General features: G+C 33.5%; 2 protein-coding genes across 6 annotated transcripts in view; one reads left to right on the top strand and one right to left on the bottom strand.

Annotated features, from left to right (window-relative positions):
* LOC130630176 (tetratricopeptide repeat protein 39B-like) overlaps positions 1–14799 on the bottom strand; it is a 123689-nt gene that overhangs the window by 19657 nt on the left and 89233 nt on the right. For all 5 annotated transcript variants that reach the window (XM_057443575.1, XM_057443572.1, XM_057443571.1 and 2 more), the window contains one exon: positions 2272–2363. In XM_057443575.1, coding sequence (XP_057299558.1) covers positions 2272–2363 — 92 coding nt within the window. The remainder of the gene's footprint in view (positions 1–2271; positions 2364–14799) is intronic.
* On the top strand, positions 4529–9364 carry LOC130630174 (metabotropic glutamate receptor 3-like). The gene is made up of 3 exons (XM_057443566.1): positions 4529–4713; positions 5350–5807; positions 5890–9364. The coding sequence occupies exons 1-3, from the start codon at positions 4640–4642 to the stop codon at positions 8547–8549; spliced, it is 3192 nt and encodes a 1063-aa protein (XP_057299549.1). The 5' UTR covers positions 4529–4639; the 3' UTR covers positions 8550–9364.

Genomic DNA, 14799 nt, shown 5'->3' with positions numbered 1-14799 from the left:
TTAAAAACAAAATATATCCAGTTTTTTATAAGAACCTGGTTTATAAAATCGTTGAGATCAAGATTTTTTAAGAAAATTAAAATTAATTTCTTTGAAATATTACGAACGATCTCAGTCTGAAAAAATAATACTTTAAAATTAATAAATTTTTGAACAGTTTTCTTCTTCTTTTTATTAATACCTTAAGGGCAGAACATAAGGCGAGGATAAAATAGTGCGGAATAAAATAGTGCGAAATTAACTAGTGCGAATTAAGCTGTATTTCGCACTAATAAATTCCGCCCAATTCTGATGGAGCTCTGCAATTCGCACTAATAAATTCCGCCTAACGCAAAAAAGATTAGCAATTCGCACTATTAAAATCCGCCCAATGTAAAAAAATTAGCCAACATTAGAAATTTCCGTGAAACCCCTTAAAATAGAAGGCTACAGGTTGGGAAAGACAAGAGATAATAAAACAAGCATTTTTTATAAGTCAAGATCTATTTCGATAGGTTTACTTTTTACTGATTCTCCAAAACGTTTCTTCTCCACTGGAATCCTTCCTGGTTTATTAAAAAAAGCTCTGATATCTTTCTGTGTATCGTTATTGTTCGTCAAACATCATCTTTCTTCTTCAGATTTCTTTTCCCCCCTTTCTTTTCATTCCTTTCGTCTCTTGAGATGCCAAATAAGATCCAGCAACAAAGCCTTCATCACGTGGGTAAATGTTTGGCTGTATCACTGTTTCAAAAATGTTAATAATTTTTTTTTTGTTTCTTAATGTGCGGGGCATGTAAATTGTTACTGTACAGGGAATTTCAAGTCCACCTTGTACCAGTGATGCAACACAGTAATTAGAAGAACTCAGACTCGCCACTTTGCTCCACGGTCAATTAAAGACTTCATCACTGGAGAATTTTCCATTGGCAAATGTCCAACTGTTTGTCCTGTCGTAGTTTTGCTGACTTTTATGGTAAAAAAGTCGAAAAGGACAACCCGTCCCTTTCGCGCATACAATCGATTCCCTGCTCAAAAATGGCTGCCAATAGTTGCGATAGAAATGATACCCTCTCACAGCAGATGAATATTCGTAGATGCTAAAACCTCTACACTCACGTTGGCTTGTGGATCTTTACGACTACCTCACTTCATCTAAAGGAGCAGAAGTAATATCAAATGGTTGGCAGGCTTCGGGAATAACTGAAGCACTCGTCAAAGGGTCTAAGGGGATTGAAAGCCTCGACCCGTTTGCTTCTGTGGATCCTTTAGAAACGGATGATTTCCTTCCAGATGAAAGGGATATACGAGCTAGTGAAGAGGATATTTCTCGCTTCTTTACACAAAAGCATATGTCAGAAGATTCGGATGACGAGTTGGAGAATGAAGATGGAAGATGAATTCTAAAACTTTAAGATTCGGATGACGAGTTGGAGAATGAAGATGGAAGATGAAATCTAAAACTTTAAATTATATATAAGATATTGTCACAAGACATTCAGATTTTTTTTCTTCTGTCCCCATTATCCCTGATCTCTCACCATGAACTTAGAACTTCCACACGTCTTCAGATAGCTAAGTTGTCTTGAAAATAGGACCGTTTTGGGACCTTCCTTACGAAGTAAAAAACGTACGGAATCGCATAAATTAAATCCGCAAATTTCATAAAAATTTCGAAATCGCACTAATAAATTCCGCACATTTAACCATTTACCTAGATTCGCACTAAATAATTCCGCATTAATATTAAAAATTCGGCTCTTAATTCGCACTAATTTATTCCGCACTTTTTTATCCTCGAATTAGTTTCTGCCCTTAAGGTATAAATGTTTTACAGTAAGTAGACAACTTTAACACTATCTATGTTATCTAATCCTTTAAAATCTTCATCACCATCCGTAAATCTGACCACATATTTTCCTATCTTTAGACCGGAAATAAGAACTTTTGAGGCTGCGAAAGTGTATAAAACAAGCACATCTAGCCCCAGCTAAAATTTAGAAGTTCTTATAAAAAACGTGTATTCTAGGGACACTTAACCAATGAACTTAATTTATTTTTGTGTTAGAATCATATATTTAGTATCCTTGAATAATTAACTTAATTCGCAAAATCGCAAAAGATTGCTAAATTACAGGCTGATTATTTGATTGTGTAGGTATGAAATATGTAATCTAGCATTACAAAAATTGTTAATTACAATCAACATTTTTTTAATCAAAGACAAAGTATTCAGGCAAAGTCTATTGGTTACATGGTCCAAAACCTAGTACAAAAGTTAATTTTGTGTACCTGTGACACCACATCATTTCCCAATAACAGATATGATGCATTTGCTGCCAATCGATATTTAGCGATACTGATTTTTCATATAATTCAAGAGCCTAAGTAAAATTACATGTTATACTTGGTACGAAGATGGCATTGCAACACTACTTTCACAACACAACACAACACAACTTTACTTTTTGTTTTATAACCGAACCTATAATGCCTAAAACTCGGTAGTATTGCTGCGCATTTAAGAAGACAAGTTATTTTTAAAAACAATGAGGTGTTGAACCACAATCACAATATGAGCGAAAACGTCAAATGACGTCAGATGACCAATAGTTGGACAGCGTTTATCTGCTAGTTGTCTATCTGGCACGCTCGAATTACGAAATACACGCACAGAACCAGAAAAACTAACCCGAGAGCCTTACTTTCTTATTTTTCTTATTTTTGAGCTTTCAACAATTGTGTTCATGAATAATTGCGACAACATAAATATTGTTTCGCAGTTACAGTAGGTGAAAGAAAAGGATTAAAAGCAGAAAAAATTACTGGTTTGAGACAGAGTTGCAAGGTAAGTCACATCCTAAATTGTTCTTATTAATGGCAAAATTTAGATTCGGATTGTCCCTAGTTTTTAAAACAATGATTTGAGTCTGAGACGTATTTATGTTTATTTTGAGAATGGGTTCACTAACCAGTTTCTTCTGTTTTCTTCAAAACTTCCACAAAATCAATTGCCCTCCAGTCTGCCCTAATCACATTAGGTGAATAAGGACGATATTTATTCTGTTTTATTTTTTTGCGTGTAATCAAACAAAGGATAACGAAGATGCATTTTGAAACTTATTAAAGGTTTTCAATTAACTAGTAACTCTTTTACCGTCCTGGATATATACATTACACTTAAGGGGCATTTAATAAACAAGAATGTTCCAAATTTGCAATACTTTTGTGCTTCGTTAATTTCCTGAATGAGGTAATACTTACTGCTACAAACTGTGTGTCAGTTTCTTGAAGTCCGCAATAAGAAGTCAATGGAAATAAAATCATTCCTATATTCAGAAATGCCAAATTTGAATGTTATTAAAACGCAAATAAATCACGGAAAAGTGAGCACGCTAACTATTGTTTACGTATTCTTTAAAATACGGAAATACGAGTTTCACATTTTAAAAAATACGATGAATAATACGAAATACGAATTTTGTATTCGGTTTTCCGAGAGAGCATCACACTTTGTTTTCTTTTTTCTGCAAAATTTTAGACTCGTGTTCTTATAGAATATTTCTTATGAAAAATTGTTCTCAAAATTTGTATTGGTAGGTATTTTGGAATTTAAAACGGCTATTTATAGTCACATGTCAATGTTTCACGACAACATTTTCTGTTCTGTCGTCTTATTTCTATCGTCGCAAAAAACATGCAATAAACATTTGATAAAATTGGCGGTAAACATCGGGATGTAACATATTGTTGAAACGGGAGAAATCTTCTCCACACTTTTTAAAACGGTAATTCAAAAGAACGTTTGACAAGAAAATCTAAGGAGAAGAACAACAATCTCATATAACATGTGATATGTCCACAACCTTTTTTATGAAAAAATGTTAAGTTGTGACATTAATAGGTTAAAAATTAATAAAGAGCGAACAGTCACATCGAGAAAGAAAATATTAAACCACTAGTTTCGAACAGGGAAATTATAATAAAAAAATAACACATAAACGTGACTGGAAATGAAGGATTGACTAAACATTTAAGAATACTGTAATGGTCTAGGCACATATTCAGTATATTAAAAAAAATTCACTAATTTTTAAATAAAAAACGTGCTTTTTTAGAAAAATAGGGCAAAGCATTGTTGCTATGGTAGTGATGAACTGATTGAGAAAGATTACGCAATAAAAGAATAAGGAAGGGAAGTTTTGGTCGTTTTAGTGAAATGTGGATTTAAAGCTACCTGAACAAAAAAATAATTCAATTTCATTTATATTATCCTTTAGACAATTTTATTTGCTTTTATATCCATTAAATAATTTTGTTAAAAAAATCATGTTAAAATCTTTTGATTTTTACTTTTAACGAGTAACGATGTCAGAATGTGTTGCCCCTAACAACACTAAAGTATGCTAAGTAACTCTTGGTAATGGCAACAAACCAAACAATGGTTTAGGCGAGTAGTAGAACTCATTTGACACTCCATCTAATGTTTGATTAATAAATAAACATTGCTTTTGTATGTTTGCAACTTCACGTCGATCAAGCACAAATATTCAAAGTAAACTTAATGTTAATCTGATGAGCAAGAGGTTTAACAAAAAAGTATTTTTAATATCGCAGAGAGAGGGTGTAATGTCATGCGAAATGTTTTATGGTGGGATAAATGCTTGTAGCAAGACGCAAAGATTTTAAGTCAATCCGCAACAGACCGTTTTTAACCAATAAGACAGAACTCAGGTAGCGTCGCAAATGATTTTTTCATTTGTTTGAAACATTTCATAACATTTTAATAAGTTTTTTTTTCGAAAAACTATATATTTAATCAATTATGGAATTTTACTAATTTTTTTATGAAAAAAATATAGGAATCTATAGGTGTCAAACTTTTAAGCCGCTTTGAAAAACGTTTAACTTGAAATGATTTTGTATATGAAAATCTTATGAATCAAATGCGAACCTTCGTACTCCCTTCTCAAACAGAATAAAAAGAACAAAGATAAATAAAACGAATTTCTGTCTAGAGGTTCTGCACCTGATATACGCTATTGTGTGAATGTACATTTTAAAACATGTTTAGGATTCAAGACAAAAAAATGTTTATAATACACAAATATAATCAAAAAAACAAACATTTTAACTAAAATATGTTTCCTCCTTCAAATTCGAACTGTCACAAACACACCGACCAAACAAACAGGTGTTTGATAGGCTGTTCATTTAACAAACGTATGGTCGAAGTATATAAATTCGAGGGCTTAAAAGAAATCGAAGATGTAACTACAACTACATATTTTTTACTTTAAAAATTGTTTAAAGTTGTCAAAACTTTAAGCATAGAAAAAACCTTAACGAATATTGAAAATGTGCTTTTAGACAGCTGTGGTCAATTATTCAAAAAATGACATCTTTAATGGTGGTTGTGTTACTGACAGTGAGTCATGTTGAGACATTGTCACTATTATCGATGAAAGAAAAAGGTTGCGATTACGAAATAGCAACAAAGAAGTTAGATGGTGACTTCATAATTGGCGGAATATTTCCCGTACAAGGATATCGTTCCAACTTGCAGAAATACGTATTAAGTCCTCAGGCGATTACGTGGACGGAAAGTTTTCTTTACGCAGTCAATCAAATTAACAGCCAGTCAGATTTACTACCTGGAGTGCGATTAGGTTACGACATCCGAAACAGTTGTAACAACGAGCATTTGGTGATAAATTACACACTAGACTATATGATCGATAAAGCATTTGTTGAAGAGAAGCAAAACAAATCAGCGAAATATGCGATTTGTGAATGCAGCAACAAAACGACAGTAGCAGCTGTTGTAGGTAGGTTTTTAAATCAACAAAAGTAGATCAGCAAAATATGCTAAGTACGAAAGAAGTAACTAGCAAATAATTTTTTTTCTAGGGGAAGATTCGTCGCATTTGTCTGCTGCAATGTCGAATCTTCTTAGTACGGATTACATGCCACAGATCTCGTACCGTTCCACCAGTCCAACATTAGGCATCAAGTCGATTTATCGAAGCTTTCTGCGAACACTACCGTCTGATCTATACCAAACACGAGCCATCACAGACTTACTTTACACATTTAACTGGTCGTACGTTTCTGTGTTAGCTTCAGACGATGATTATGGCAGACAAGCCCTTGATAACTTAAATTATGAAATGAAAAGTAAGAATATGTGCATGGCACTGCAACGAACGTTCGATCCAGGTTTTCCAGGAAACGACTTGAATAATATTGTGTCTGAGATAAGAAAATACCAAGACAAATCTAGCGTTGTTGTTTTATGGTGTCAAGTGTTGCAAGCGATACAAATTATTGAAAAGGCGTACGACGAAGGTTTAACTAACATTACCTGGATCGGAACCGAAATAAGTAGAACTGACTTCAGAGTATTAAGGATTCAAAAATCAAATCTTAGTGTCATTGGGATAACAATGAGTGATAAAGTCGTACCTGGTTTTCTTAAACACAAAAAAAACCTTGGTAGAGAATCGCCATTTTCAAATCCATGGTTAGAGCCCTTTTGGTTAGCACTTGGTATTTGTCCCATTAACAAAACATCAGCAACATTTCCTTGCTACGACTATTTTAAACCAAGTGGCGTTATACTTCCTGTGACAGGACATTATAACGTCATGGCTGCAGTCTATGCAATAGGACACGGTCTACACAAACTTCTCAATTGCAAGAAAAGAAATGGAAAGTATACATGTTCAGATAAAGAAAAGTCATTTAACTATAGATCTCTTCTGAACAACATTAAGCAGGTTCGATTCTCCATTCCCACTACAAATGACACGTTTAAATTTGCAGAAAATGGCGACGTAGATTCCAGCTCATACAGGTTTGCCGTCGTGACAGAGGTGATGGACAGAGGAAAAATCACTAAGCAGTTTCGAAACATAGGAGAATGGAATGGTGCGACAAGAAAAATTAAATTTTATCGATACTTTGACACATGGAGAATCAACAATGTAGCCAAAGCAGTATGCAGTTTACCATGTCCACCCGGAACTTATATCATACACAGTTCTGTTTCATGTTGTTGGAAGTGTTTGGAATGTCAAAAAGACACTATCAGCACCTTAAACAATCAGCTAAAATGTCAGAAATGCGCAGAAACACAAATCTCGAACACAAAACATACACAGTGCGTCAGCCTCCAGAATAAGAACCTATCAATTCACAAATATGAAGGCCAAACCATGTTCGCCATCTCCTTGATCGGAGTATTCCTGACAATGTTTGTGATCGTCACTTTCTTAAGATATTGGGAAACACCAGTGGTCAAATCATCGAGTAGAGAGATGTCCATAATACAACTAACCTCGATAATGTTGTTGTTTTGCTTACCTCTCTTGTTCATGATGGACATATCCACGCCCATCTGTATGCTGCAGACAACATGCTTCGGAACTCTGTACGCACAAATAATAGCTTTCATTGTCATCAAAACATACCGTCTTTTATACGTGTTTAGACAAACTAGTTTTACAAAGGTGTCCAAGTATTTGCAGAATCGCTACCAAGTGTTCATATCCTTTATGCTGGTACTTTTGGAATTAATAGCCATATCTGTATGGTACACAATAAACAAGCCACGGAAAGAACTGTTACGAGATGAAGCTCATAAAAATTACATATATTACTGTGGTGTAGATGAGGATATATTGCTCTACGCTATCATAGGATATATTTTCTTTCTATCCTTAGTAAGTGGTTTTATGGCATTTAAAGCAAGAAGTTTACCCGAAAACTTTAACGAAGCACAATTTATTTGGTTTGGAATGTTTGTCACGTGCTTGTGTTGGCTGCTATTCATTCCACTGTATCTAAGCCTAGACAGAACAAAGAAAGCAATAGTACTGCTCTGCATAACCATGGTTTGTAATTTTTGTCTCCTGCTCTTGCTTTACGGTTACAAGATCAAAATTATTCTTTTCAACCCAAAACTGAATACACAAGCTCATTTCCGAAAAATGGCAGCAAATGTGACTGTGACGACGTTTTTAAATGAAACCACGGTAGCGGGGGAGAAAAGACCAAGAGAACAATCTGTGATTAGCTTCGACTTTGACGGTATGTTCACAGAATACCGAGCAAGGGTGAAACAAAACAGCTTTAGTTTGCCTGCGCGCAAACTGACAATTAAACTTCGCAAACCAAACCTTCATTTTCCGTCAACAAATAAAAACAAGAATGAAGTGCCTAAATCCGACAATAACAAGAGAAAGTCGATGAAAAAACACAAAGCCAAACGTCACAAAACTTTTCAATTACCAAAAGACAAAGTAGCAGCAACTATGCAAAGGAGCATTTCTCTTGATGAAATCAAAATTCACCGACTGAGCATGAAAAATATTGAAGCTCAAGTGCAAGAAGACAACATATATAATACCGCTTCAAATAATATTTACCACATGGCTTCTGAAAACATGGCTAGGAATGTCGGTTTAGCATCTACTTCAAAATTGGACCATGAAGTAGCTCACAGTAAGGAAGAAATATTTAGTCCTACAAGTAAAAACTCGTTAGCCGCTTTAATAAGACCTGACTGAAAAAGATGAAAGACAATAAGTTAGTAGTAAAAACGGACGTTTGCGATTTAGAAATAAAAATTTAACACACACACACAAACAAACACGATAATCAAGAAAGAAATTCGTACAAAAGAGACGCTGAAAGAAACTGATTCATAAAATTTTCGCGATGCTCGCACACCTCATGGAATCTTTTGAAAACATTTAGCGAGAAGAAAAAAAAAATACAGAATTAAGTACAAAGTAAAACACTCCTATGCGTCAAGGGTATGAATTACTTCATTTTACTATAAAATTCAGTTACGAGAAAACAAAAACCAAAAACAGCAACAAAAAAATCTTTGCAATTGAGCCACTAAATGCCTTTCACAGAATTGCTATGTCCAAATTGTATAAAAAAATCCTGCGAAAAGTAATGATGCAACATATTCTGTCTGAAAAATCTTTGCCCTTAACGTATATCCTTCTTTTAGGTCTCATTTTTATAAATTTGTAAAAATTGTATCTAGTTTTGCAGATGGATATAAATTATTTAATATACTACAAGGGTTTTTTGAGCTTTTATTGGAAATTTTTTGTGAAAATTTTCCAGTTCCAGCATAAAGTAACGTTCCCTTTCCCAGCACCCCCGGGCTTTATATGATATTTTTAACGTTGAAATGCGAGCCATAAAAACATATGTGGGCACCTGACATATTCTTGTGGAACCAATCGTGTATTTGAAAGGTAAACCTTTAAAATGATAGAGCTATTAGTGTATAGAGCTACATTGACAGTAATAAAACACAAAACACTAGTACACCTCAGAAAACTACCACATAAATATATATATATATATATATATATTAACACACAGGAATGCTGGAAATGATGAACGACTGCATTTGTAATTGAGTGATAAAATTATATTTATTTAAATTTTCGTCTGTCTACAACAGACTTCATCAGAAAATGACAATCATTGTCATTTTCTGATGAAGTCTGTTGTAGACAGACGAAAATTTAAATAAATATAATTTTATCACTCAATTACAAATGCAGTCGTTCATCATTTCCAGCATTCCTGTGTGTTAATATTATTTTACATTGGAGTTTTGACCTGACTGGAAAGATTTGGTTATATATCCTCATTTTTTTGCATAATCAAAGCTCAAACAAAGGAAGACAATCTCTGATAATTTGTAAACAGAGACAAAATGATAATATTTTAACAAATGTGAAGTTTTTGTTATTGTTTTATCATTTTACTGTCACAGTAGACCATTTTATCACTTAAATTACTAGTAAGTTGAAACTTCTATCTTAAGAAAAGCAAATAAAAATAAAAATATAGAAATTATATCAAATAAATGATAAAAAACTAACAACTAGAAGGAATGTTATTAAATTATCAATATTTTGTCAACGCTCTTATAGATTTTGTAAATATCTATTTTTTCTAATTCTTATTTATATGGAAAGATAATTTAGTTAAAAAGATTCTATAATTAGATCCAGATTTTCACAAATATGATAAAAGCTTAACAATGTTAATTTTTTATCACAATTCTGTAGGAAAGATATTTTTTAATTTCTTTCCAACGCAGTCTTGTAAAGTACAATTGTACCCATCATCTGAGAAATTTTTATTAGACTAAAATAAAAATTGAGTGAGTTATGACAAAATCATTTTTGTTCACAATGAAGCCTCATATCTTTGATCATGTCCTTGTCTGTTTATTTTAACCGAAATGTACATCGAATGTGTGTGTGTCTCGAACATTCGGCCACATCAAGAAGTGGCTGAATGTTCCGGGTTTCCATCCATTGTTTTGTTTTCTTTAAACATTAGGCTTAATTTAAATAAATTTGCTTTTTATTAATTTTCACAAACGCAAGACTGAAATATGATGGAATAAAAAATTACATCATTTTTTGAGTAAATAAGGTTTCTAATAAAAGTTGTACCAGTAAAAGCATGTTTTAATCCAACAAAAATTCCTGTATAAGAGCTACTTGATGTCAATAAAGTAAATACAGCATCGAGAAAACACCTCAATACATAAAAGATAAAAAATTCTTTAAAGCAGCAAAAGGTTAGCATTGCAGGTCAGGTTGATCACTTAGCCCAGTTAAACCATGCTGCACAACCAGTGTGGATAGCGTAGCACAGATGTGCTGTTGCACATCCAGTGAAAATCTTACAGTGGTCTGTTATAGTAAAAACTGTCAGACGACAAATTTTATTTCACTTTAATTTGTTTTCCTATAATGTTACTAATGTTAAACAATGATGGGTCAAGCAGTCAATATAACAATCCACATTTACCATCAGGATACAGGTACGTGTGTTCCACATCCGATGGGAAGTCTGTTAGGAAATGCTATTTTCAAAAAATAACACCCATGTAACTTCTGGTCAAATAAAATAATATTTTTTAAAACACCCATAAATTTTGCCTGAAAAAGACTGCGTTTATTTTAAAAATTAAAAAAGCATACTTTTTGGTTGTAGTAAAGTATTAATGCTTTATCTGAGAGCCCCACGGGAACTTACTATGTCAAAAAAACAAACAGTTTATGTGAACATTACTTCGTCAATCAAATCAAGAATTACGTGAACTAAACATGCCTTTCATAGTGACAGGAGTGTTCATTAATAGTTTATTAACATCAAAACATCGAACCTTGTATCCCAAAAGTTTGTCGAGAAAGTTTGTTGGCGTAAAGTTTTCAACAGGGCTTCATTTCTTACAATTTGATCACACAATTCTGCAATACTTCAAAGGTTGCCTTTTTATGCTTAAGTCAACGAAATTGAAAGCGATGTTTTGCAGTTCGGGAATAATTCTGGCGAAATTGGGAATAATCCAAGCGAGTTCGGGAGTTATCGAAAAGAGGGAATTTCATTCAAAAAATACCCCGAGCTCGCTCTGATATATATAGGCGTTTTCGGCTAATTGGGCGAATTCTGAGAATATCTGTGATGGATTTTTAGTTTCCTAGCTAGTTAGCTAGTTTTTACATAATGCTTAACATCCAATAGAACGCCCTTTCGTATATGATCTGCAAAAAATTTCTACAAACCGGAGCAATTATTGTAAAGACTAGATTCATTCCCCAGACCTTCTACACAAATAGACAAACAAAATAACGCATGCGGTAACCCGTAGACCAGTCCATTACAAACTTTATTTTTGAGTGGAGACATCTCTGTTAATCTAGTTTGATTTACAACATGCATCAGTGAAAAGATGCTACTAGCCTAGCGGATTTTTTAACCATAACGTAAGTTTCTTCGCCTTTATAATCCGCATTTTATCGCCTGTCGATTTTTCAGATTTTTATACACAGGCGTAGGAATCCCGTCAAAATGTAAACATTGAAACTCGTCTATACCACTAGGATTAAATATTTTTTATTCGCATTTATTTATATTTATTAGCATATAGAAGTATAAAAATACAAACTATTTACAGGAAAAAACAGTCAAAAAGAGATCTTTTCTAAACCTGAGCTATGGAACTTTTAAAATAGCAGATTAACCGTCAAATTTACTAACAGCGCCTGAGACACGCATATCTTCAATTAAATCCCAGAAGATCAGGATTTCGTGCGAGCTTTAAACCCAAACTAGAAGCTGTATGTTCCACAGCTAATTATTTAGATAGATTAGGATATATTTATAGTATGTTTAAGGAGTTTTGCATCTAATTCGATTGCTTAATATTAAAGCTGGTAATAAAGGTTACTTGTTTTGAAAAAACAAAATTAAACGATCATCCGCTGAGTATATAAAACTAGTATATAGTTGAAACTACTTGCCGCCCTTATTTACCGTGATACGACAGTTGTTCTTTCAAAGCTGATACAAAAACACCCCTTATTTTCCAAAGCGATGATTAGCCCCAACACCAACCTTGACCCCAGGGCTGGTTCTCTTTTGAGGTCGAGGTTGCACCAACACGCGAAGTGCACAATGAAAGGATACTCAGTGCGTTTTATCTGATCACGTGTGCACATTCTACCTCCGCAAGCTCTTATGCTAGGTTTAAATCTGGAAGTTACATGCACATTCGATTTTGTTTCTAGTGGATTTTTTCAAGAGCAGCAAACAGTCTATAACTATTAGGATCCCGAAAGAATAACAAAATATTTCCAGTTAAGTTTTTTAAAAAATTATTTTGCACAGTATTATATACAGTGATATACGGCTGAATTTCTTGCTAAATTCTACCTCACTATAAATTGGATTATATTTATACTGTTTTGCATACACAATTGATACTTCAAAATGTTTAAAATGCAGTCTGTGAAGCATTTAAAATAAAACTTTATAAAAATTTATTTAAAAAAGGAATTAAAAAATCCCAATAAAAAATAAGATTTTAGGACAAAATAACACTTTTTTTAGACACACGCATAAAAAATGTAAAAGTATATATCATACAACATAAAAATATAAAAAAAAAAACAGGCCAACGATTACTTTAAAAATATTTTTAAATCGAATTTATAGGTTAAAAAATTTAAAGGCATAATCTATAAAATCTGCAAAAACAAAATCTATAGATATATGTATGTTAATGGTGGCAAGTTTTTCTACAACTTTAAGCCAAAAAAACTTGTGGTTTACTGGTTGTAACGTATCAGAAGGAATTTTCCTTTAATCATTTATAAGTACGTCCTTTATATTTCCAGTTAGGATCTCCATTAAATTTGTCCTTTTTTGACTCTAAAAAATATATAATTGATAAAATAAGCAATCCAAAAATGAAGTTATAGTTTAAGGATTAACCAGTCACATGCGGGTAAAACAGACAAAAATCATTTGTTAACAATACTCCATTGTATGCGTTTATACTCCATTGTATGCGTTGCTTTCGACTTACCCCTTTCCCGAGTTACAGATCACCCCTCCCCGAAAAATCAACTTAATGACTATTAATTATAACACGTTACTTGAAAAAAGGACAATTGGTAACTGTGGTAGGTCTAAGGTGTTAAAGTTGAAATAACCACGCACTTTTTGCAGAAAAGATACCTAAAAAAACCGCAATAATTTTTTAAAGCGTATATAGATATGTAAGCCCTTCGAAGACCCCCTTCCCCTTGTACACTTTAATACGCTTTTAGACTACCTCTCCGCCTCTTTTTCTTTGATCATGCTAGCTGAATTACTTTCTGTGAACGAGCCCATAAACCTTTGTTGCTGCAAAGCTAAATGGACGTTTGTCATGGTGGGTGGGTGGTTTCGTGAAGAACGCCAGGAGCAACTGTAGAATTTGTGCAGAAAAATCTTGGTTATCATATAAAAGCTGCAAACGCAAATACGCACTTCTAACTACACACAAAGAATGAGAGTCCAAGTGGACTCAGTGAGTAAGTGAGTAAGTGCGTAACTGTGTTGCAGTTTATATTTTATTAAATTTTTTTGGGTACATTTTCTGAAGTTTAGCCGAACGTCAATTGGACGTTTGGAAAAATGCGAGTGCTCTCTCTTTCCCAAATCCAAACTTACACATTCTTTTTGCACAGCTGAATTTCAGGGGTGACTACTTTACAGGACTTTACAGAACTTTACATAAAAAAAAAACAATTAAAATACTGAAGCTACTTACATTACATAGACATATAGCTAGCTACCTCCAGGCTGTAGGTTTTTTAAGCAGTGTTCACAAATAATGAGTCCAGCATGGAAATTGATCTAGCTAGCTATCAACATTATCAACAAAGTATTTTCCACAGCTATGTAATGCAAGAATGTATAAAGTTGTCATCATTAAAAGATTCTTCCAGATCGTCATCATCGCATCAGTGTCAGGTACAGTGATACTCACTCAAACCTTTCTATGGCCGCCGCCATGAGTTTGATTGCCCAAACCTGGCTTTTAAGTACAGCTTCACAATTAAAATTTTCTTAGGTTCTATTCGTTTATTTTAAAGTTTGTGCTACTTCGAAGCTGTATTACTTAAGTAGTTTGTTTGCACGAAATGAAGTAGCATAGCACGAAACGCAAGATTACCCTCAGCAAAAAAATCTTTTTATTTACGCCTGGCGGACTAAGAGCCACCCCTTATGGGGCGGCAATTATAATAATTTATGCTTTGTATATATGAGAAACAAGTTTGCACACTTTTCTGGAAAATTAACGTCATATTTTTTTCATGTTTAGTTCTCGTATATTTTACTCGCCTGAAGGCTGGTTACATATGTAAACAAGAGCATAAAAATTGATCACACAACGTAAACAAAGTAAATCCTTATTTCTGGGAAAGGAATTTGGTG

The sequence above is a fragment of the Hydractinia symbiolongicarpus genome, chromosome 2 (genome assembly GCF_029227915.1).
Source record: "Hydractinia symbiolongicarpus strain clone_291-10 chromosome 2, HSymV2.1, whole genome shotgun sequence".
Lineage (NCBI taxonomy): Eukaryota > Metazoa > Cnidaria > Hydrozoa > Anthoathecata > Hydractiniidae > Hydractinia > Hydractinia symbiolongicarpus.
The sequence above is the reverse complement of the archived record's forward strand: the minus strand, read 5'-3'. Positions and strand labels throughout refer to the sequence as shown.

Coding starts and splice junctions, on each gene's coding strand:
- LOC130630174 (XM_057443566.1), top strand. CDS start 4,640: ATGCTTGTAGCAAGACGCAAAGATTTTAAGTCAATCCGCAACAGACCG. Junction 4,714..5,349: donor ACCAATAAGACAGAACTCAG/GTAGCGTCGCAA, acceptor ATGTGCTTTTAG/ACAGCTGTGGTCAATTATTC. Junction 5,808..5,889: donor GACAGTAGCAGCTGTTGTAG/GTAGGTTTTTAA, acceptor TTTTTTTTCTAG/GGGAAGATTCGTCGCATTTG.